Here is a 25504-nt window from a genome sequence, read left to right on the forward strand (position 1 = left end):
GAGGTGTGAGACCTGCCTTTTTATCTCCACTCTCACAAGTAGATAAAAATGTTTGGTGACTTGTCCCAAAACATCGACAGTTTTTTTCCTTTCCGTAGATCCTGCCCAACCTGCTGAGTTCCTCCAGCATTTTGTATGCATTGCTCTATATTTCCAGCAGCTGCAGAATCTCGTGTTGATAAAATACTTTTCAATGTTAGACAAGCATTTGCTTCTTCTCCCTTCAATTAACTGTAATTTATTCACTACAGTACTCGTAATACTTTTCTGATTGAAAAAATCAAATGCAAATGAGCAGATTACTTTGTCGAGCACCACTGCCCAGTCCTCAAATGTGATCTTTGGGTACTATACATTTGATTATACTATACTATACATGCCTACTTAAATTAGCTGACGAAAAGATTAGGGAACAGCACTCTGCTTTTCCATTTGGCACCTTCTGATCCTGGGATTAGATATCCACATGAGTAGTGGGCACGATGGCCGGAGACCTCCCAGGTAGACGAGTCAGTGAATCTGGAGTTGGAGGCCTGGAGCTTTTGGTCCCATCATCAGCGAGTCTGGAGTTTGTGGTCCCGTCATTTGCTAGTCCTGGAGTCAATACCAAAGACTGAAGCCCAACGGTCAATCTGAAGTCCAGAAGTTGAAGGGCAATGGCCGAACCTCTGGATTTCTATTGGAGAAGTCAAAGGTCTGTGGACTATGAGTCTACAAGACTACTGGAGGCTGCAGGCCTGTAGATGGACTGTCCTAGACTTGGAGGACTGCCTCCATGTGTGAATGAATGCGTGTGCTTGGAAGGGAGTAAAGGGGCTGGTTTTGCTGATGTTATTTTGTTGGTTGCGCTCTGTTTGGATGCATTCTATGTTGTTCCATCGAGCATTGTGTGCATGCTACATTGGTGCCAGAATGTGTGGTAATACTTGCAGACCACCCCCAGCACATCGTTAGGTTGAGCTGGTCTTTGACGCAAACGATGTATTTCACCATGTGTTTCGATGTACATGTGATAAATAAATAAACTAAATCCGATTATACAGATCTTTCAAGAAATACTGCCTGAGAAAGTTCCATCAGACTCAAGAATGGCTTGTCGTTAGAATCTTGGATGAACCTCTCAGGGTCTAAAAGATGAACTCTTTATCTCCCAATCTACCCCATTGTGACCTTTGTATTTTAATGGTCCACCTGCACTACTCTTTTTGTAATGTAATTACAACACAAAATTGTAGTGTAATTATAACACTATCCTGCATTATGCTTTTCTTTTCACTACCTCAATGTAATTGTGTATAATATGATCTGTCTGGATGGAACGCAATACAAAAGGTATCATGTATCATGGCCATGGAACACGATTAAACCAATACCAATATATCAAAAACCATACAGATCTTAATAACCCGTTACCTTCTGACTACAGATAAAATAAGCTATTGCTTCGACCCAGCCACAGCACGAGAGTTGATATCTTACCTTGCTGAACATTGAGGGGATGTTTAAAATAATTTAGCAATGACGCTGGGCAGCATTTGTGACATAACTAATCTCCCTTTGACCGATCACATTGAAATGAGTAAAAACATGGCAAATTTTTCCTGTTGCCTCACAGTTTATTTTCTACCTTAGATATATTTGTTACCGTGAATTGCGTGATGCTTCAGAAGTTCTAACACATTTTTTTTCAAACCATTCCAACCACACATAATCCTAATTTGGAGAGGGCACAAACACTGCCCGCCTTTCGTTTGTCAATCAAATCTGTCCTGCAAATCTAATTGGCTATTGCTTGGTTGTCGGCTTTCCCGGCAACCTCTCTTTCCCCCCCCCCCCTCTACGGGGTCTCCCGCCTCGTTAACAGCTCCTGGAGCCTTGTCGGTCCACCTAACATGCTAGCGGCAGTGCCCGCCTTCCTTCTCCGTTTCCATTGGTTTACCTCTGCAAGACCTCGGGCCGCCGCGGCCGCGGATTAACTGCCAGCGTTGTCAATCACGCTGCCTTTCGCTATCAGGTTAGCGTGTTAACGCTGCCGGCTCTCTCCTCCACGGTGCGGGGTAATTTCTTTGAATCTTGAAATAAAACTCTTTCCCGGCGCCGACTGAGGTCCTCGGGGTCACGTAGCCCCCCTCCCCCCCCGGGTCAGTGCTCGTTCGATTCATCGGAGTCCCCAAGCACCCCCCCCCCATTCCTGCGGTGAGTGAGTGTCGGGGAAGTCCGGGCGCGGGGAGGAGGCCGAGGGCCGGGATGGTTGCCGTTTTACCACAGACCGGGGCCTCGCTTCACAACCCGCCGCGTGGTTCCTCCCCCACCCCGGGGACGTAGGTAGGTTCTAATGCGGGTGGGGAGAGCCTGCGAGCCGTTGGCCTCCTTCATGACGGCGCCGCCGGTTATGGGTGGAGGCCGAAGTGCCGGGCCTTTTGTTCCTGCCCGGCCTTGGCTTTCGGGTTGGAACAGCTTGGGGGAGAAGGAATGGAAAGCGACCTATACTTTTATTCCCCGCCTCCCCCCACGGTACCACATGGACGGCCGCTCTCCCGGGTACGCGGCGGGCCCCGGGGCTTTAGCGTGGTCGCACTGTTCTAAGCCCCAACCTACTGTTGCATCGATTTGGGGCATCAATATCGTGGTGCGCGTCGGAGTGTTGCGAAGCCCCCGCGCTTCCCTCCCCTCCCACTTGCGCATGTCTCCATGTTGCGGCCTTGCTTTCTCTCCACGTGTTCGCCTCTTGGCCTGCCTGCCCTTATTCCCGCAATGGATCCCTCGGCTGCAACCCGTGCCGTGAACCTCTTGCACGTCTGATAAGGGCGGACGGTTGGGGGGGGGGGGGTCGAATTAAAAATGGGGGGGTGGAAGGAGAAAGGCATCCAAGGGCCATATGTTGTCCGCCAATCTCTGCACCCTTTTCACTCTCTTTCTGTGAGCTGGTGAGTGGTAAGCGTTTCAGCTCTTAGGAAGGTGTTTTCGATTTAACCGTGCCATTTTAAACGTGTTGAGAATGGATCCAGCGCACTGCATCCGTTAAATTTGCAGACGAGAACAATGCCTGATTTTCCCTGTCATTTTGCAATTAAGTGAAATGGAAAGCCCTGTTGTTTGACGGCACCGCTTTGATAAGATAGTCGAACAACAATTTTAGTCTTCCATTTCTTTGAAGAAGATTGAAAATCTTTTTAAAAAATGAATTATTTGGTTTTAAAAATTGCGCTGTTTTATGACAAGCTAAACAAAATTTGGAAACGGGGTATCCGAATCCCTGCATTGGTCGCTGAATTATTCAGCACGCAACTAAAGATTCGAAAGACATTTCCTATCTCTCATGGTCATTTGGGGAGTGGGGAAACAAAAGGGAACCAGCGTGCAGTGCAGTTGATTGTAGGACTGTTGGATTTAGCTGGTGTGCCTCACATCTAACCATGTAACTATAGGCACATAATCTGGCTATTGAAAGACAGCCGAAAGAAAAGTTAAACTTTTTTTTCATAATTTTGCTTTTTCATTTTTTGAGCAATGAATCAGATTTGGTATCACTGACGTGAAATTTGTTATTTAGTGGCACAAATGCAGTGCGCAGGCATAAAAATCTGTAAATTGCAAAAAGGTAGTGTTGAGGTAGTGTTCATGGACCATTCAGAAATCTGATGGCAGTCTCCAAGCATACTGTTTATAAGTGATATGGGTAGCTATTTTTAAAAAGTGTAAAGCATAAATATCGATTTCTACTGAGCTATTCTGGTACAACTTTGCAGCAAATAGAGAAAGTAAGCTGACGAAAATATCAGTGAAAATCAATAGCTAGTCTTAATGACAGCTAATTTCAAGTATACACAAGTATTGTAGAGATCAATCTACAACTTAGATAATACCACTAAGAAAATATGAATGGAAAAGGTGTTGATGTCTTCAGAATTTAAACATCCTCATTAACTTGTAAGCATTTACTTTCTCCCTTGGCTCTACTTTAAACCCAAGTATTAGCAATCCCACCTTCCACTGATTTGAGAGCAAGTCCAATTGAGTAAGGTGAATCATTTCACCAATGGAGTTGCTCATGGTGATAGCTGGTTGCATTGGGAGATTGTGATACCAGAAACAAGCTCTTAAGTTTATGATGCTACTGAGCCTATTGTCTTGTAATTTAGTTTGCTTAAAAATCTATAGTGTTGATAATAATGCTACATCTGTGTACTGAACACCCAAAGGATTTTATGGATGTTTTCTGAAATTGCAAGGACGAGTACCTGAAATTCAATATTATTTATATAAAAGTTGCAGCACAGCAATGAGCCATTTGACCCAAGTATTTGTGATTGGGTCTACTTGAACGCTTTTTATGTCCCCCTAGTATCATTCTTTTGTCTACTTTCTGGGCTTTCCCTTGACATTTTTGCTAATTGAACTGTTCATTTTGATCCCCTGATTTTAAAAAAAGTTGAGTCCCAGTTGGATTTATTGGCTACTTGTCTCCTTTTGTTTTGGGGCCACTTTGTCAAATGTTGACAAAATGAGTCATTTTGAAAAAGCAGTAGGTGCTGAAAGATCTTTTGCAGACTATTCTCAGTATCTTATGCTCCAGTTTTTAAATGAAACTGTTTTCTTGACCTCAATGGGGTAAATGTGCATTTAGGATCAGGGTAACCATGGATTTCAAAATTCAGTTGTCCCTTCACTGAAGATTTCAAATGTGAGACGTGTGTTAACTGTGGAATTAATTAAATGTTTCTTTCATTTTAGTTCATTCTGGGTTGAGTGCTGAACTAATAAGTTTCAGGTTATTGATTTGCATTGACTAGAATTTGGCTTGAATTTTCCCTGGATTATTAGCTATGAGTTTTAATACCCTCTATTAGTAAAGGTCAGTTCAAGTTAAACTAGTGAGTCGCGGTTACCTCAACACTTGAAACGAGGAATACCATAGCCAGAGTATGGAACATTTAGGGAGCCAGGTACTACCAATTTGGATTTTCACCATCACGCATATCACATCTTCTTTACAACTTTTGTTGCACATTTCCAGTTTATTACTACAGTATGCTTTTCACCCTCAACTAAATTTGGTTGAGCAGATTGGGTTTATGATACTAATACCATATTTTCTAAATTCTTACAGCAACTCTCAGTTGACCAAAGAGATGGTGATGGAGAAGCCAAGTCCCCTGCTTGTCGGGCGGGAATTTGTGAGACAGTATTACACGCTGCTGAACCAGGCCCCTGACTATTTACACAGGTAAGCTAGACTTCTTTGGTGCAGGCTTGTGTTTTAATGTGAATGAAAGCAAAAGTGTCTTTTTGTCCTCTGAATGAGAGAGGCTTATTTAGTCTGTCATTGCCAGACTGGAGGTTGTTGGATTGATTCTTGCTACATCAGACTATATGAATTACCTGGCTGATGGTTAATGCCAAAATATGTATTTTTGTTGGCCATGGCAGCAGTATTCTGAAACTTTGGCAGGAACTAATTTATCTTTTAATGTCTTATAGCTTTGTTTTGTACCGACTTGTTCTGGGTTGGCCTCTTCGACTAAATTAGAATATAACACAAATTAGATATTTAACAAAATTAATTGCAATTAAGTTAATAAATATAATTTGCATTAAATGCTTTTTAATTAATCAATCTGACGTTACTTATACATGGGTAATATCTATCTTTTTGGTATTTCTACAAGGTTCTTATCCATGTTAAGATATTGAAGTGGACTGCAGAGAAGCTAATCCAGAACTGTCATTAGTAGTTCTTTCCTTGAGTGGAAATATTCTTGTGTTATTGCTGTTATCTGGAATATCCTATATTTTAAAGCATAAAAGTAAAGTGTCAGTTCATAAGCTGTGCACATGTTTATAATTTACAATTTTTCACTATTGTGCTATTTTCTAAATATTCTATGATAATTGCAAAAAATAAGTTTTGTTCACAGTGACATGTATTTTCCCTTTCACCAATATTTGTTGACCTGTTGTATTAAAATATCTTGTAGGTTTTATGGAAAGAATTCTTCATATGTTCATGGTGGTTTGACTTCAAATGGAGACCCTGCAGAAGCAGTGTATGGACAAGCGGTAATTAATCTTGGCTGATGGACATACAAATGTATAAGATTGCACACAGAAGCATCTGTTTATTCCAGGCATATGTGAGATTTGCAGCTGCTTGCTGTGGTTCTGATGCTTTCAGCAGTGGTTGCAGTTCAGAGGGAGACTACAAATTAAGCTCTAGTACAGGGGTGGGCAAACCTTTTGACTTGTGGGCCACAAAGGGTTCTAAAATTTGACAGGGGGCCAGACCAGGAGCAGATGGACGGAGTGTTTTGGTAATACACCTCACAAGAGAAAATAAAATATCATGGGATATATAGAAAACATGTGCTTTAATTTCAATTGAAAATGAACAAATGCATTACAACAAAATATCTGTCTTTGAAGTCCCATGGTATTTAGCTATTTATTGAAATGACTTTTAAAACACTGAAAATTAAATGAATAAAATACAACTTTTTTAATAGTAACAGCTATTATTTTAAAGCACTGAAAATTCTGTTATCCTTCAAGATATTATCATCATCACTCTCCTCCTGACTGTCTTTATTTCAAAAACAGCAGGAGATGCAGGTGTACTTGTCCTGCTCCTTCTTATTCAATTGTCCCCTGTGCCAAAACTCAACAACGACCAGCACAAGGACAGAACAGTGACAGCGCACCAGTATGCGGAGCGCGTTATTTGATCTGGAGCGCATTTTTTTTTATTTTGAGAACGTACGTGCACCTGCGCACTACTCATGTCCATCACTTAACAGAAATGACATGTAACATTTAAGGCTTATTGAAAAAAATATTTTCAAATGCATTTTTTACATAACACAAGGCAGAAACTTATTTTTAATTTCAGTGGGAACAGTGTTGTTGGTCTCCCTTTTTAGCCAGCGCATCAAAGTCTAGATTAGTTTTGTTGTGGCGATTCTCAGGATGGATCTGAGGTGTGGGTCAGTTAACTTGGATCTGTGGCTGGCTTTTTGTTGATGTTCATGATGCTGAATGCCTGTTCACACAAATAGGTCGAGCCGAACAAAGAGTAAAGTGCTAATGTGGAGTAATACGCTGCACCTCAACAAAGGTCAGTGTATATAGAGTGCGTCATCTATTGGGAAAACGCCAGAATTGCGAGGAAAAAACGTTAACAAGGTTTATTAATATAATTTCTTCATGTTCTTCGGGCCGGATTAAAAAGCTTAACGGGCTGCATATGGCCCCCGGGCCGTAGTTTGCCCATGCCTGCTCTAGTGAAACAGATTTGTTGTTGTAACATTTAGGATTCAGTGCTTCTTAGCATTCTGCAATCCCTGTGCTCTGTTACTGGATGACTTGAATGTGTTTTGTCATCACGGTTTGTTCTGTTACTTAATAACCCATCTGCTAAAATGAACATGTTTGAACTTGCTCTTGTCACTGTTTGTTCAGTTAGCAACTAAAATCTTCATTGTTAAAGTAATGTAAACTGTGTTTGCAAGGGTGATAGTTGGTATGTCTTTAAATTTTGTATTGTTGATTTAGCAAGTGGGCTAGACTATGGAATTGCTAAATGTCATTGTGCTTATGACTGACAGAAAAAGCAAGAGGCTATGCTAAAGGTATATGTTGATTTAAATTATTGGGTCCTGACTTTTATTAAAATATAAACTGAAATCACTTGAGGTATAAATGTAGAAACTGAGTTATCACTTGTACTGTAGACAGGCTTTAGTAATTGCCCTTTGTGGGTCACATACTGGTAGAAAGTATGTGTGTCAGTCATGATAATGTAATTTGGCATTTATTACTTCCACCATATATCTTTTGAACAATAACTATTTTTGTGTTCGTTTTTTATGTTGCATGGTTGCTAGTACACTTCCCAGATGACTGCTGCTTCCTTCTATATCTTGAATCATGTACGCTATTCAGATATGAAAGTCCCATTTTTTTCTAAATGGTACAACATTTCAATATCAAAGATTGCTTTCATCTTGACTAGTTTTCAAGTTTAAAGCAGTAATGAAGAATCATGGCCTTTTTAATAGATACATTTAATGTCAGAAATGTCAGTATACATCCTGAAATTTTTTTTTTCGCAAACGTACACGAAAACAGAGGAATGCTCCAAAGAATGAATGGCAGTTAAATGTTAGATCCCTCAGCTCCCCCTCTGACACACAAGCGGCAGCAAGGCAGTGACCTAGCCAACCCACCCACCCACCAGCGAAAAAGCATCAGCACCCTCCATCGAGCACTCGAGCATGCAGCAAAGCATCAATAAAGATACAGACTTGCAGTACTCCAAAGACTATTCGTTCACCTGGTATTCGACATACCACACGCTGTCTCTCCCTAATAAGGAATGTGGCCATTTTCTTTTCATCTTATCAATTCCCTCCCCTCTGCTCTCATTGCCTCCCAGAGTTCCCTGCTCATTATCTTTCACCACAGTCGGCTCACTTTTCAACAGATCATTCTTTGCAATTTCTGCCAGCTCTGGTGTAATCCCATGACCAGACAAATTTTGCCTTCCATTTCATTCCAGCCTTTCAAAGAGATTATCTTTGCTGCTCCTTAAATTGTTCTTCTGTCCTTAACCACCACACCATATGGTGTTTCGCTAGGTAACTGCAGGAAATACAATATCTGTCCCTTTGCCTCTGCAATGCCCACTGTCCTAGGACACAGTCTTTCAAAGGTGAAGCAGTAGATCACTTGCTCTCTAAGAATTGTAGAATTTTGATTATAGGCTATCATCATTTTATAATTTTATCTTGTTTATTTCTGTGTTGTAGGAAATCCACAAAAAGGTTATGTCACTTCAGTTCCGAGATTGCCACACAAAAATCAAACATGTGGATGCTCATGCTACACTGAATGATGGGGTGGTAGTACAGGTTATGGGTGAGCTGTCAAATAACAGACAGCCCATGAGGCGTTTCATGCAGACTTTTGTCCTAGCACCTGAGGTAAGTAGAATAGTTGTAATTATCTTGGTTTCTTATGATTTGTGAGACTTCCAATATTGAGAGGTAGAATGCTATAACAAAGGGTTTTAATTTGCATTGGGTTTTCTTGCTACATTTTCCCCACATTTTTAATTATATTTATAACTTCACATAATACATTAAGTAACTAAAATATACTAGAAGTTAAAGATGTTAAACTTGGGAGGACTTAATTGATCTTTATCAGGCTGATTTAATTATTTTCCTGTAGTAGCATGTTTTATACTGTAACAAATTGTTGTCCTGGTGACTCACTTAAAACACCAGAATTCTTGTTTTCATTTGGTGGACTACCGAAAGTACCCCTATCAGCATTATGTGTGAGAAGATGCTAATAATCACTATAATTTCATTAAAAAGTAGACTTGGTTGATGTAATAAATGAAAGCAATAGAATCCTATTTCAATGTGCTGTCTCTACTTTTTAAAATTTGATGGGAAAATTATCTCTATTGGTCTGGTTTTTTTTCCTTTTTGGACTAGACTTCATTATCTAGTGAAAGAAAAACAGATGCGAAGTCCATAGTCCTAACACATTTTAAGAAGAACACACTGATTTTTCTATTATTTTCCTATTGTCTTGTCAGGGTTCAGTTGCAAACAAGTTTTATGTCCACAATGATATTTTTCGTTATCAAGATGAAGTGTTTGGTGATTCAGATACTGAACCTCCTGAAGGTGAGCAAATGTATTTTACTAATTTTTTGTTCAGCAATGACTAAATCCAGTCATGCTGTCTCTCACCAATTATGTAAGTTTTACATTCACTGTACATATACATTAGATTTGATTTGTAGTTTGATTTCCTGAAATGTAGTTCAATATCTTTAACTGTAGGGAGTTGTGTGCTTACCAGAAGTTTTGACTGTTGTATGTTTACAGTGATTGTCATGACTAGCTAAAGATTTTATATAGTTGAGAGATTTTACATTTAACTTCTTTGTAGGAGAGTTTTATGTTGCCATCTGGTTAGTTTTTAAATTATAGATTTTGATTTTTTTTTAGTATTTTTAAAACATTTTAACTTGTTTTCCCTGCAAGATTGGCTATTGGTTTTCTTTGCACCTTTATGTATGAAGACTATTATTTGCCTGATATCTGCATTGTTTTGATAGTGATAGGGTCACTGCAAAACTATCCTTGTTGTCCTATATTGGCAGCTGATCCCCAGCTGAAATTTTATATTTATATCTTGTTTTTGTTGTTCTCTGACCTTGCTCCTCTTTGCAACCTCCTTTGTCTCTAACCCTTTATTTCCCCTTTGTATCCAACAAGTTCTTGGAATGTGGCTTATCAAAGATGTAAGGTCAAAGTTGTCTTTAATCTGGCCTTACTTTTGCCCTATCGTGCAAACCATGCTGCTATTAAAGGCGCATTTCACAGATTATTTCCAATATGAGGAAGTTCTAAAATGGTTTAAATAAATTTAAGTAATATGCATTTATTCAATTCAGTTAAAATACTGTTAAACCCTGAAAAACCTGCAACTCATTTGTTGGAAATCAAATTGTTTCAGCATTTGGCACACTTGTTTTTGTTTCCTTTTAATCCTACAAGAGTCCTGTTAACCATGCTCTCTTTAAACTCACTGCATCCACTGCAAAATTAATTATACTGTGTAACAGCTTAAAAATGAATTGGTATGTTTTTCATATCTCCCCCTGTTGGGCCCTTAGTCTGCCAGTCTGGAATTACAAAAGTCCCAAGGACGTCAGAATTAGTTTTCCTGTGCGTTAATTTTCAATTAATGAAGTGAATATAAAGTGAGTACAAAGATAAACTGACCTTTAACGAAGATCACAAAACTATTGAGAAGAATGGCCAGCTCAAAGCTGAAAAACCAGATGAAATGTGGACCAGGTCTGAATGATGTGGAAAGTTCTGAATGATGGAGATTCAGTGGCCAATGGGGAGGTTAGATATGCTGCTAGTCTGATTTCCAACTAGCTTCTGACTAGACTCTTGCTATCTTCAGAGAAAATAAGAGCAGGAGTAGACCATTCACCCCTTCAAGTTTGCTCTACAATTCAATATGGTCATGGCTGTTCCTCTGTCAATACGGTATTTATGTTCTCTTATACCTTTTGTGTTTAGAAATATTACCTCCTTAAGTATGTTCAGCAACTTGGCCTCTGTAGATTTCCCTGGTAGAGAATTGCATAGGTATCACTATTTGAGTGATGAAATTATTTCCTCGCATCAGATATCTTGTACCATGCCCTGAGACTATGACTCCTCATTCAAGCCTCATCCCATCTGTAACACTGTCAGAACTGTTGAATTTTTCAATGAGAGCCACTCTCTTTTAAACACAAGTGTATAAAGGAAGAGTCAATACCAATATTCATTCAGTGGATGTAGTATTCATAGACTGGACCTGCACTTAATTGCTAATTCCTGGTTGTCTCTGAGATGGGGGTGCTGAGCTGCCACCTTGAACTGCAGCAGTCCTTGAAATGGGGTGCCTACAAGCTTGTTGGGGAGGTGTTATAGGATTTTGACCATGTGACTGAAAAATGGATACATTTCCAAGTTGGAATGATGTTAGGCTTGGGCAACTTCCAGGTGTCAGTTTTCCCATACCTTTGCTGTCCTTGCCCTAACTGCCATATTTCATGTTTAAATAAACTGAGTTTCCCCATTAGAATTAAATACCAGTAATTAGATATCACCTTGAGTTTTGATTTGGATTAAGTTCTAACATTTGATCTAATCAAAAGGTGTAGTTTAGGAAGAGGCCCTAACTAAACATAAGTGTAATTGAACACGTAGTCATTTTGGGGCATATGTATAATCCTATAGGGCTTTGTATTGTGCTACTAGAAGTTGCTGATTGTTTTATTTATTACAGAGTCTGAGGAAGAAGTAGAGGAACCGGAAGAACAGCAGCCATCACCAGAGGCTGTCCAGGATGATAGCGGAGTTTACTATGACCCAGCTGTCAGGTAAAGGAATTTCCAGTGTTTTGCATTATACTTTGAATTTCATGCTCCAGGTTTGTTTATTTGGCTTTGTTTCTGCAGTTTATGTTTCTCATTTGTCAAGAGTTCTTGCTTTCTATTGTCAAGTTCTATTTTGTTGTTTGTGGACTACCTTGTATAGGCTTAGAGGAATAAGTAAAAGAACAGATTAACAAGTTCTTATTTATTGTGTTTACTCTTATAATTGAGGTTCTCAAGTATCATCTCTTGGGACTTGGTATTTTAACTCATGAATATTCAGTAATGTTTCCTCCATACTGCCAATTTTTTCTTGTGTGAATAATGCAGAAAATATATTGGTATATATTAAAGTATGAAGCCTCTGCTTTATTTGCAAGTTTTAATAATCCTTCATTGCAAAGGGATTGTTTAAGAATGGGGAGATTTTGTTATAGCTGTTCAGCGTGTCGGTCAGGTTACATCCAAACTGCACTTGGAATGTTGTGTGCAGTTCTGATCGCCACACCATAGGCAAGTTATGGTTAATCAAGGGAGGATGCAGAAAAGGTTAAGATGTAATCTGATTTAGTGGGTTTGGATAGGCTGTTTTCCCTAGAACCAGGAAGGATGAGAGGTGACATGAAAGAGGCAAATAAGATTAAAAGAGAATTGATAGTGTATGCTTCCTTTAGGGAACTAAAGAGCAGTTTTAAGGCAAAACAGGGGAGGTGCAAAGGAAATCAAATCAGATTTTTTAGACACTTGAATGACCAGAGCATAGAGGGATATGGTTTTATTTCAGTCAAGTGGGATTAGGATCGATGGGCGTGATAGTAGAGTTGTGGCTAAAGGGCCTGTTCTTATGCTGTTTGTGACTCGAAATCAGCCATGAACTTCTTCAAGAGTGGAACAGGCGTGAGGTACATGATTGACTACTGCTTCTATTGTGTTCTTGTGCTCTTTGCATGTTTTGACCATTCAGATTGCATTGGTTGCTTAATGAGGTTGAGTGATAGTTGTGGTACTTAATTATTCATATTCAGTTAAAAGAAAAAGAAAATTTCAGTTCTATAAAGAAGTGCAGTGTTGGAATGGGAGAAAAATCCTTATTAATTATGGAAGGAAGCTAATGTATGTTTTTAAACTGTCATTCTTGCATTGCTGGGCAGCTAACTAAAATTTAATAGTATCCAGATATACTAATTTCTTGTATTGCCCTATTACAGTAATGGCTTAGAGGAGCCCTTGGAAGAACACATTGTTGCATCAGAACCAGAACCAGAGCCAACTGTGGAAGAAGTAAAACCTGAGCCTATATTGGAGGAGGAAGTTGCTGAGGAGCCTGTGGTAAAATCTCCATCCCCTCCACCTGCTGACCCAGCACCTATTGTAACGGAGGATTCCAGGGTAGGAACATTTCTCTTGTAATTTATTTGCTATGGGAAAAAGTCTGTCCAGTTACATGAACCACTGAATTAATTGTTTTCATTCTTTCACTTCTTAATCTTATTATGTTTCTGAGCATCTGTGTAAAAAAAAAAGCAGATTAAATTTGGTGTACATTTTTAATTGGTCAAGAAGATTTATTGCTAACTCCATTTTCCTTCAGAATTTAATTTTATTGATATGTAGATTTCTTTTTGTTGCCATTTGGCAAATCAGAACACTTTCTACCCAAGCACTGAGCTTTATAGAATTTGGTATACTTGGCCTGTTAGAGTTATTATCCACAATAGCTTAGTGATTGACGTAATATTATAGAGCCAGCGATCCCAGTTTAATTCCTACTATTGTCTGTAAGGAGTTTGCAATTCTCCCCATGACTCTGTGGGTTTCCTCTGGCTGCTCCAGTTCCCTCCCACATTTCAGAAATATGGGTTTGTAGGGTAATTGGGCAGCATAGACTTGTTGTCCCAGAAGGGACTTTTACCATAAAATAACATTTTAGCTGAATTATGTGCTTGAATTGTAATCTGAACTTGAGTATCTTCTCATTGAATCTTAATTTTTGTCTCTTAATAGACTTTTTCCTGGGCTTCTGTAACAAGTAAAAATCTGCCCCCTAGTGGCATTGTTCCAACAACTGGAATTCCACCTCATGTTGTCAAAGCCCCTACACCACAGGTAATGATTGATTATTAATCCTAAATAAAGTTAATTTTGGAAAAAAGATGTTTGCTCAATTTACAGTTCACTGCAGCTTCCGTCAGTCCAATTTTGACAAATAGCTCACTGTATAATTGCACTGCGGCTTTCTGGTCAATAATTAGTCAAGTACACTGCATATTTTCCCTCATTTAATTGGCTACATAGTCTGACTATTTATACCTGCTGTAGTTCAAGCACTGAGTATTGATGGAGGATCCAGTCTAGAGGATATTAGCTGTGTGATTTTGAAGGAACTTGAGATTTAATAATACTTGTATACTTAACATTCTTCCTTGCATGTGGCTTATCTTGTTTTATTTTGGTCCTGAAAACAGCAAAGTATTATACGTTCTGTTAATCTGAAGTTATGTAGGCCGTGTTGGAAATATTCACTAGGCTAGGCAGCATCAGTGGAAAGAGTTAATGTTTGGGGTCAATTTTGTGAAAAAAAATTACTTGCCTATAAACAAGCTTTGCGTTAATATGCTTCTGAGTAAACGACCATTGCTTAACGGCACTTTATGTAGTTTTTGAATCATTGTTTCAGTACTTAACAATATTCAAGCAACGGGTGGTTAATACATTATTTATTTACAGCCCCGGCCAGAGACAAAACCAGAAATACAAATTCCAGCCCCAAGGCCTCGTGATCAACGGATTAGGGAACGGCAAGGTATGCCACCACGAGGCCCCCGGCCAGGTAACGTTCTGTTATACATGATATTTGCTTGTGTTCGTTCTATAACTATTACAACTCAGCTACAAAGTTACAATGGATGCACTGCACAGCTCTGTTTAGTCTCCAGCTGTGGACCAGCTCTTATCTACCACAGCCTACGTAGTAGCCAGCGATTACCAAAAACCAGACTTAGTCCTAATATTCTTTCTTCTAAATATTCACATTAAAGTACTATGTTCTGTTCTTACTATAATATCCCTCTGTCCACCTCTATTTAACCCTTGAAATCAATGTTTTGCTAAACCTATACTGTGTACCTATGAAGTGAGCAGAACTGAACTGTCCAAAGTATTCTGCCCTCAGGAGGGCTTTGGATAGGTTTTGTGTAGTACAGTCGGCCCTCCTTATCCTCGGGTTCCGCATGTGTGGGTTTTACCAACCGCGGATCGAGAAAACCTGGAAGTTCTCTCTCCAGCACTTGTTTGAGCATGTACAGAGTATTTTTTTCATTATTCCCTAAACAATAGAGTATAACAACTATTTACATTGTATTGGGTATTATAAGTAATCTAGAGATGATTTTAAAGTACAAGCAGTCCCCAGGTTATGAATGAGTACCGTTTCTGAGTCCGTCTTTAAGTCGGATTTGAAGTCGGAACAGGTACATCCGGTATTATTTAGCGTCAGTCAAACGTTTGTCTTAGTATATTGTATATATTTTACCTTCCTATGCATATAAAACACTTATGAAACGTATGTATTTCAATAATTAAACCCACTGTGTTGCTAAGTAACAATTGTAGCTTTCATCAGGGCAGGGCCTTTCACATGCTCCATTAAAATTGTTCGGATTGTTGACCAACGTAGCCTAACGTTTTTCCAATGACCAATGGCGTTTCACCTCTTTCTGATCGCTTTAGTACAATAGAACCATAGAACACTACAGCACAGTACAGGCCCTTCAGCCCTCTGTGTTGTGCCGACCCATATAATCCTTAAAGAAAGTACTAAACCCACACTAACCCATAACTGTCCATTTTTCTTTCATCCATGTGCCTGTCCAAGAGGCTCTTAAATACCCATAATGTTTTAGTCTCTACCACCATCCCTGGCAAGTCATTCCAGGCACTCGCAACCCTCTGTGTTTATTTATATATATATATATATAATAATAAATATAAAACAATAAATAAAAATATATAAATAAGTAACAATAAATAAAATATATAAATAAAAAAAACTTGTCTCCCCTAACCTCCCTTAAATTTATACATATGCCCTCTGGTGTTTGCTATTGGTGCCCTGGGAAACAGACACTGACTATCCACCCTATCTATGCCTCTCATAAACTTGTAGACTATCTAAAGTCCCCTCTCATTCTTCTACGCTCCAAAGAGAAAAGTCCCAGCTCTGCTATCTTGCTTCATATGACTTGTTCTCCAAACCAGGCAACATACTGGTAAATCTCCTCTGCACCCATTCCATAGCTCCATTACTTCCACTTTATTTTCAGTCGTGATCCTCATTATTTTCATGAACATAAACACTACAGATTCAGAGCTGCACCGCCGGGTCCTAATGTCCAGTGCACTGAGACAGGTTAAATAAGGTCCGGGGTTCTTCTGGGTCCTAAAGACAACCACATTGAGACAGGTTAAATAAGGGACTTGAGCATCCGCGTTTTTTTGGTATCCGCGGGGGGGGTTCCCGGAACTAATCCCCCGCGGATAAGGAGGGCTGACTGTACTCACTATTTGCATTCTGTTCCGTTTTGATTATTTTCAGCAAAATAATTATTTGCTGTGTTTCAAAACTTCTAAAGATATACAGGAAATCTGAAGTTTGAAACAAAATGCTAGAAATAATTATAGTTCAAGCAGCATCTGTGAGGAGAGAGAAGGGTTACTGTTGAATAAAAAGCCTGAGCAGTCATTAACCTGAAATGTTAATTTTTTCACCGTATTTATCCAGTGTGATCAACTGAATATTTCCAGCATTTCTGTGTATATGTTTTTCCAGTTGGTTATGCTACTTTGTATATGATTTTCTGATGTGTTGGGAGGATGAGAAGTGACCCGAGAGAGCTCTATAGGTGGATAGACAGAACCTTTTCCTTGGATTAGAAATTTCAAATACTAGAAGGGGTAAAGTTTAAAAGAATGTAGGGAGGTAAGTTAGCACAGTGGTAGGTAGCTAAAATGTGCTATCAGAGGAAGTCGTGGAAGCAGACACAATAGTGACATTTAGATAGGCCCATAAACATGGAGGAACATGTACTTTGTGCAGGCAGATAGGATTAGTTTAATATCACAGCCAAAAAGGCCTGTTTCTGTGTTGTCCTTTCCCATGCTCTGCATTCTATATGTGTGCAGTGTTCACTTTATTTGAAAACGTTCTCTGTATTGTACTGAGTGTAATCAGTTTATTTGCCTGGACATAACCCATTGAGTTAGGTAACCTGACTGCATGATGGAAGACAAATATACCTAGGTGTTCAAACATTATATACAATATTTGCAAAAGCTGTAGGGATGCCCTAAACAGCATTGTTTGTAATTTTACTACAATAGTAAGTTTTCAACAAGCAACTCCTAAAAGTTTTTTTGATTCAGGTCGCAGTGAAAATGAGACGGGAGATACTGAAACTCGCCGCACAGTCCGATACCCAGACAGTCACCAGTTATTTGTTGGGAACCTGCCCCATGACATTGATGAGACAGAGCTGAAAGAATTTTTCACAGGTTTGTGGAAGCTTTAAATTGTTGTAAGTAGAGTGTTTGCATACAGGGTTTATCTAAAATGCTTCATATTGGAATCTTTCTCTTCTGTTGCCCTGTAGCATTTGAAGCAAAATGTACACAACGTGCGATCTTGAACCACTTTCCTACTCTGATAAAGTACTGACTAGTGCTAGAGTACACTTGAGATGAACTGCAAATTTCTTCAGAACTACATTAAGGAGAATGATTTGTCCTTATGCTTTGCTTAATTCTGTACTCCTGATGCACATTCCATCTCCCTCCCTTATACACAATGTTGTGTTTAACCCTCTTAGAATACTTATGTAACTTTCTTGGGGGCTGCTCTGTTTTGGCCTTTATTCTCTCATAACTTTCTCCTCCACTTTACTACCATCACTATTTTTAGCAACCCAAGCCTGGTGCTTTCAGGTTTTGTTGTAGATAATGATTTGTATGAATACTGTGTGTCTGTGTGCTTGTTGTGTCATGTTGACGTGGGTTTAATAGAATGCTTCCTGTTTTCTAAGGTAGTCGACAGAAGAATTTTGTGTACATTGATGCTTTAGTTTTATGTATGTTCTTGTGTATTAAATGAATAAGATGTCATAAGAAACTTGCAGAAGTAGGCTATTTGACCCCTTGTGTTTCTGCCATTTGGTGAGATTGTCTGACTTTCAACTTAACACTCATTTCCCTGCAATAACTCCATAATCCCTAATAAATCAAAATCTATAAATCTATCTCAAATAGTATTAATGGCTAATTGTCGTAGCCTCCATGGGTACTGAATTCCAAAACTCAATGTTGTGGATGGAGGAATTGTTATTGTTTCTGTCCTGGAAGGCTGAACCGAGGCAGGGAAGTATCAGCTTCATATCTACCTACCATCCAAAGAATTGATCTGGTAAACATTTTCTGCACTCCCTCTGTTGCAAGTATATCCCTTCTTGAATAAGAAGGTTAGAACTGTGCATGATATTCCAGATATGGGCTCACCATGGATGGCTCCAAGTAATTGAAGAATGACAGACCAGTTGATATTTAAAGTAAATTGGTTTTGTTTAAAAATAAATTAAATTGGGGCTTAAGTGCACCGCAAACTTATCTGATTGGATGCAGTTGTGCATCTGTGAAATGTCTGTCCCTTTTGTTGAACTGGATCAATAACATGCATCATGTTGGAATGTGCAAAACTGCAAACTCGGTCCAATTTGAAGGCATAAATTGTATTCTTAAGGTTGTAATAACTACTTAGAGAATTGGATGTAGAAATATGTGATTTGGCATTGAAACAGTTAATCAAGAGTATAGAGAATTAATTTGCCTGACTAGAACACTGTATTTTGAGCTTCTAACATGCATATTGAAATTAGAGCTACTGTATCTTGAAAGTTACAGTCTAGCAATTCCTTTTCCTTGCAGGTTATGGCAACGTGGTGGAACTCCGTATTAACACAAAGAGTAGTGGTGGAAAATTGCCCAACTTTGGTTTTGTTGTATTTGATGACCCTGAGCCTGTTCAGAAGATCCTGAGCAGCAAGGTATATATAATAATAGCACTGTTCATGCATTTCAAGAATTTTTGTTTCATTCTGGTATTTTTGTTTCTGTGGTCCCACCAATCTTCAAAATAAAACTTATGATTTTCTGTTTGTGGGAAATGTAAACTATTTGTGCACAATTTCTGATAGAATGAAAATACAATAAAACAACAGATTACAATTTGCAACTTTAATGGAAAAGTGCAGAGGACTGACCCAGGTTTATATTTTGCATTGGCTGGGATTAAACAATTTTTCAGTGTTTCATACTTGTTCTAAGTTTGTCGCTCTAATTTTTGCTAACTAAAGTAAATAGCATTGTTCGTATGAACCAACCAGAAAACGTTCTAATAATTGACTGCTTTGTATCTTTACAGCCCATTAAGTTCAGAGGAGAGCTTAGACTAAATGTAGAGGAGAAAAAAACACGACCTATTCGTGAAGGTGAACGCAGAGGCGATGACCGACGAGAAAATAGACCAAGAGGACCTGGTGGACCCCGTGGTGGACTTGGCGGTGGAATGATGCGTGATCGGGAGGGCCGGGCTGGCCTGTCCAGAGGAGGCCTAGCACAGAAACCAGGAGCAGGAAGAGGAGGTGGACAAGGAGAGTCTCGTTTCTCAGGGCCACGTCACTGAAAGTACCTTCACTGGCTATTGGTCTGAGCTGATGGTACTAATGTTCTCTCTCATGCTCTTGTGATTCAGCTTTGTTTTTGGAATGTGATTTCGACCTGTACAGATTTTTTTCCAGTACAGAAAATGGCCTTTTTTTCCGTTCTCGACTTGTGTAGTAGTCATCGTCCCACGAAACATCCTATCTGAATTTTTTAAATTTGTTTAAAACAAAATGGATTTTAAAATCAGAATCTCCTGTTTGAAGACAGATTCTTATTGCAGTGGATTGGGGTGACTAACAGCTATGAACTGGATTTTCGTATCTGCTGCCTCCCAGCTGCTCCGGGAACGTGTTGGCCCTTACTGACTGAAATTTGGTGCCGAATTTTTAAATTGGAAAACTGGTTGCATTTTTATTTCCACACAGACATTCATCTTCAGAAAAACTTGTTATGTAGCACTCAACAATTTTTAAATCCTTGTCTATATGGCACAGTGTTCTCCTATTTGATTCTGGAGGACATGGTGCTATCTGTATTTGGACCGGAACCAATGTGATTACTATATGCTTGGTAATAAGCTGCAATGCTGTAAACTGGAGAAAGCTACCAGTTCCCTTTCAGAACTGCTGTGCTATTAAGATCAGATTGGACAAAAACAACAGATGTGAGTCATCGTTTTTCTTTTCAATCTTTTAGTTTTCATCATTGGAAGTTCTCTTTCACAGTGGGACTTTTAAAACATTTAACTCTGGCATACTTGACATCAAGACACGTTTCCTCTGGAATTGTGAATTTTTTTTAAACTGTAAATTGCAGAAAATCTTTTCTGGTTTAGTTTGTATTGTAAAGCGTATGGTTGTGCCTTCTATTTATCTCTCATTCCAATCTTGGCAAAGTTGTACAAATAAATGTAGATTGCTTTATTCAATACGTATGGCTTTGTGGAGTTTGTTCAGAGAGGATGCTGTTTTGGAATGGACATTTCAAAGGCTCATTGAGTAAAACCTTAGAATATTACAAATTAGTTATACTAGTACTTTAGTATAAATTATCATGCAATGTAGATCCATGCTTCTGTTTTGAATTTTATCCTTCACAGGCTTGTTTATAAAACATAATGGTTCAAAACATTCCTGTTTTTGTTTGGCACATTGGAATTGCAAATGTAACTTAAGATGATGTAACACAAGTCATGATGAGAATTTTGTTTTTAGCTGCATATACGGTTCTACGATTAATAGCGGCAATTTATTAATTGACTGGAGGTAGGGCAGTTTGTAGGGCTAGTATTCTTGCATTCCTTTTGTAAACATAATCTGCATGCACAGATTCAGTTCAATATTTACTCAGTTTAAATTTTGATCTTGAGCTCCAGCTTTATTTGTTATTAGACTGTATTAAGATAGTTTTCTGTTCATTGGACAGAATTAATGTTAGTTTTTATTTCAAGCAAGAATTAATTCAGTGAGCTTGCTTGCTTTAACACTACTTCTTATTTAAAAACGTATTGAGGCAGAACAGCAAATGCTGGAGATTCTGTTTTCTAACAGTTTTCTCTGTTTTCTAATTTGAACTTGAAGTAGAACAAAAGTTAACAAATAGGGCACCACTGTAGTAAAGCAGTTAGCACAGCACTATTACAGCTTGGAGCATCAGGGTTAAATTCTGGAGTCCTATGTAAAAGGCTTGTCCTCTATGTTCCTTCCCATGGCTGCTCCAGTTTCCTCCCACTTGCCAAAAGGCATACTGGTTGGTAGGTTAATTAGTTCATGTAATTTGCCCTGTGATTAGGCTAGGGTTAAATAGCTGGTGCTGGGCTGGAAGGGCTTGTTCTACACTGAAACTCCAAAATAAATCTTTTCAAAAATGGACGTCAGCTTTAACTTACTAATTTACACTTAAAGCAGTTTAAACTGATTGCAAGCTTGACATTTGGCTTGAGTATGAAATTACTATTAATAATCTAAATGGAGCAGGGAAAATAGGGATTTCAGATTTGAGGGATTTAATCAAACAATGATTTGATTTATGTATGTATTCCATATTTGGTGAGCAAAGCACCTTAACCCAAGATCGGAAAAATTAAGGCAAAGGTTAGCATTCTTCAAGCTGTAGATTGCCAAGACATGAAATGTTTGATCAAAGAGTAGAGAATAATTGGTTCCATGTGGGAGAAGGTTAAACATCTGACAAATCAAAATGCTGAATTACATGAGCACAGAATAGGAATCCCTGGAAAACCTTTTACTGTTCTTTTCCCAAGAACTGACATGGGAAAAGATGACCATATGGAACATATAAAGTTACAGCATTCCATGTTCTTGAGTATATTACTTTTATCCAAACAAAGCAATTATATGTGTCTACAGAACAAGTGTGCTGTGAAGTAATACAAAAGCACAGAAATAGTATAATGTAGCAACTTACCTGTTCAGTGGAAAATTAAAACTATTCAAGCTGGGCCAATGGAAGAAAAAAAACCTGGCCAAAAGATTGGAACCAGTTTCATAGGTGGTCAGATTCTAAAATGTAGCTGTGAGAGGCCCTTTTCTTATGTTGCTGACTGTTGTGTTCAAGGTATGATTTCAGAATTGAACTGTGGGCATGCTATGTTGGTGTTGGAAGTATGGTGACACTTGCTGGCTGCCCCAGTACATTCCTTGGAATGTATTGGTTGTTGACACCTCTGATGTATTTCACTGTTTTGATGTTTCTAAGTGTATGGGACAAAGCTAATATCTTTATTTTTATGTGATGAGCTGATGTGCATGCTTACATGCTAAACAACTCTGAGTTAAAAGATTGTCCATGATCTTAGTGAATGATCAAGAAGGCAAATGGTGCAGCACAGCGGAATGCTATTTCCTCTGGCTCTGTGCAATTTAGTTGGTAGGAATTTGTAATTACTATTCTATACTGAATTCTGTTTAATCTAGAAAACTGGCCATTTAGACTCTGCCTCTCTCTTTTATGTATAGATAGAAACCATTAATCAAAATTGATCAGTTGCAATCTAAATGTTACCACTAAAGTGGATGATATTGCTATTTTATTTCGGTGGAAGTAGAATTCGTATTCTAGATGACTTGAATAATGAAATTTTAAGTTTTCAAATGGCAAACCTATGCGAGATGGAAGTTTGAAGTTATGAAGATGATTGAGACAGTAGCAGTAACAAATATGAAGTGATCTTTTTTCAGACCTTCAAGAGATGAAAAGCTAAAGGCTGTGAGGAGAAATCTCAGTAGTGTTGCACTCCTTGAAGGTGAGGGTATAAGTATTTTGTAAGCTTCCAAAATAGTTACATACAGTAATAGTGTGATAACCATAAAATAGTGCCAACTGGGTTAACTTGCCATTCAGGTCTGGTAAATGTACTGCCAAAAGTGCCCAAGATTGATTTTATGTAATTGTATGAAGCTCCAACACTCGTTCCACTTTCTGGTGAAATCATACCAAGTAACATTGCTTGTTTTTTCACACATGCTCTTTCCTTTCTAAATGGACATTCAGTCAATTGTTTGCTTGTACGTTAGATTTGCCTGTTTTCAAATGCAGATGAAAAGTATTTTCATTAAAACATTAGATTCTAAGGGGTCATGATACTTAATCGATTTTAATTACAGCAGAATATGGAAGAATGTTCTGTAGCTAACAAGTATAATTATGGGATGGTTATAAAATCTGCAGTTTTAAAAATAAACTTGCATAATCAGCAATGTGAAGTGGCAACTCCATGCCAATTGATTATATTCTGCAATGTAGAGGAATTATAAACCCATTTATCTAAGGTTGCCTTTTTGATTTTGTTGTATTGTTTGCCCATTTTGCCAAGTGCTGAATCTGAGCAGGAAGCCAAACAGCTTTGAAAGAAATGTTCCTTCTGGTTGTCCTTAATGTACTCCTGCACCTGTTCCATGTGTAAGTACTGCTGGTTGATTGCTGGCACTGCAAGATTATAATTAATCCAAGCCATTGTTGGGATCATTGCCAAATATATAGAGTACCAGTTCAGGGAAGTGATGTCTCAATATATTGGCATTTGTGAGTAACAGTATAAAGTATGTTTTAAGGGTTTGAAATAGAAGGTCTTGTTTGCTAAGCTATGAGGACAAGGCAAATGAAGGAAGGTTAATCCTTTAATAAAGGATTAAAATAGAAACTAATCAAATCTGGAAGACAGAGTTAAGGCTGGTTGATTATTCAGTAAGCTGCTGATAACTTTTAATATGTATAAAAATTCAGAAGAAATTACCTAATCACCTACATTGGTGTTAGAAAGTTTGTGAACCCTGTAGAGTTTTCTCTATTTCTGCATAAATATGACCTAAAATGTGATCAGATCTTCACGTAAGTTCTAAAACTAGAGGAGATAAATAAATAACAAAAGCATAATACTTGTTTATTGAGAAAAATTATTCAATATTTCATGTATTTGAAAAAGTATGTGAATCTCTGGGGTAATGCCTTCTACCCAAAAGCTATTTGGAGTAAGGTGTTCCATCAATGAGATGAGATTGGAAGTGTGGGTTGTAGAGGTGCTATGCCCTATTAAAAAAAGAGACACAAAGTCAGTTACTGACAGAGCCTGCTCTTCTCAGATCTGTTCATGTGCACTATGCTTCGATCAAAACAACTTTCAGAGGACCTTAGAAAAATTGTAGAGATGCATGACGCTGGAAAAGGTTGACCTTAATCCTATAGAAATGTTATGGAAGGACCTGAAGCAAGCAGTTCATGCAAGGAAGCCCACCAACATCCCAGAGTAGAATTAGTTTTAGAAGAGAAATGGCCTAAATTTTTTTTTAAGCTGATGTGCAGGACTGATCAACAGTTACCAGAAACATTTGGTTGAAGTTATTGCTGTACAAGGAGGTCACACTAGTTCCTGAAAGCAAAGGGTCACATTTTCCAACAGATTTACCTCCTTCAGTGTTGCATGTTGTGCTCTTCGTGTGATCTTTATAGGATGCTCACTCCTAGTGGGAGTAGCAACAGTTCCAAGTTCCCTCCATTTGTGGACAGTTTCTCTCACTGTGGACTGCTGGACGCTCAGGTTTTTAGAAATACTTGTGTAGCTTTTTCCAGCGTCATGTATCTTTACAAATCTTCTTGTAAGGTCCTTTGAAGGTTGTTTTGATCGAGGCATGGTGCACATAAAAAGACCTTTCTTGAGAAGAGCAGGTTGTCAGTAGGGCAGGGAACTTTAACAACCCACATCTCCAATCTCATCTCATTGATTGGAACACCAGACTGCAAATAACTTTGTAGAAGTTATTACCCCAGAGGTTCAAAGACTTTTTCCAAAAAATACATGTAATATTGGACAACTTTTCTCAATAAATAAATGAACAAGTATACTGTTTTCGTGTTAATTGTTTAATTGGGTTCTCTTTAGGACTTAGAACATAAAGAAATAGGAGCAGGCGTAGGCCATCTGGCTATTGAGCCTGCTCTACCATTCAAAAAGATCATTTCCACCTACCTGTCATTTCTCCATAACCTTTAATTCCCTACTATGCAAAAATCTATACAACCTTGTCTTAAATATATTTACTGAGAGCCTCCATTGCTGCTTTGGGCAGAGAATTCCACAGATTCACCACTCTTTGGGGAAAGGCAGTTCTTACTCATCTCCATCCTAAATTTACTCCCCCGAATCTTGAGGTTATGTCCCCGAGATCCAGTTTCACCTACCAGTGGAAACACCTTTCCTGCTTTTATCTTTTCTACCTCTTTCATAATTTTATATGTTTCTATAGATCTCCTTTCATTCTTCTGAACTCCAGTGAGTACAGTTCCAGGCGACTCAATCTCTCCTCGTAGTTCAAACCTCCC

At 38.5% G+C, this 25504-nt stretch overlaps 1 protein-coding gene across 4 annotated transcripts; it reads left to right on the plus strand.

The window, feature by feature from the left end:
- The first annotated feature begins 1885 nt into the window (after positions 1–1885).
- Positions 1886–20594, plus strand: g3bp1 (GTPase activating protein (SH3 domain) binding protein 1). 4 transcript variants are annotated; one of them, XM_059990509.1, is made up of 12 exons: positions 1886–2014; positions 5111–5227; positions 5979–6060; positions 8805–8978; positions 9605–9695; positions 11869–11962; positions 13165–13345; positions 13961–14062; positions 14684–14786; positions 17378–17506; positions 18929–19047; positions 19425–20594. In XM_059990509.1, exons 2-12 carry the CDS (start codon positions 5133–5135, stop codon positions 19683–19685), a joined length of 1431 nt encoding a protein of 476 aa, XP_059846492.1. In that variant the 5' UTR covers positions 1886–2014; positions 5111–5132; the 3' UTR covers positions 19686–20594. The 4 variants fall into 4 exon arrangements, with proteins under 4 accessions (XP_059846492.1, XP_059846489.1, XP_059846490.1 ...); XM_059990506.1 differs by having other exon boundaries at positions 1906–2057; XM_059990507.1 differs by having other exon boundaries at positions 1948–2050.
- Positions 20595–25504: the final 4910 nt, after the last annotated feature.

This window comes from Hypanus sabinus, chromosome 15, assembly GCF_030144855.1.
Source record: "Hypanus sabinus isolate sHypSab1 chromosome 15, sHypSab1.hap1, whole genome shotgun sequence".
Lineage (NCBI taxonomy): Eukaryota > Metazoa > Chordata > Chondrichthyes > Myliobatiformes > Dasyatidae > Hypanus > Hypanus sabinus.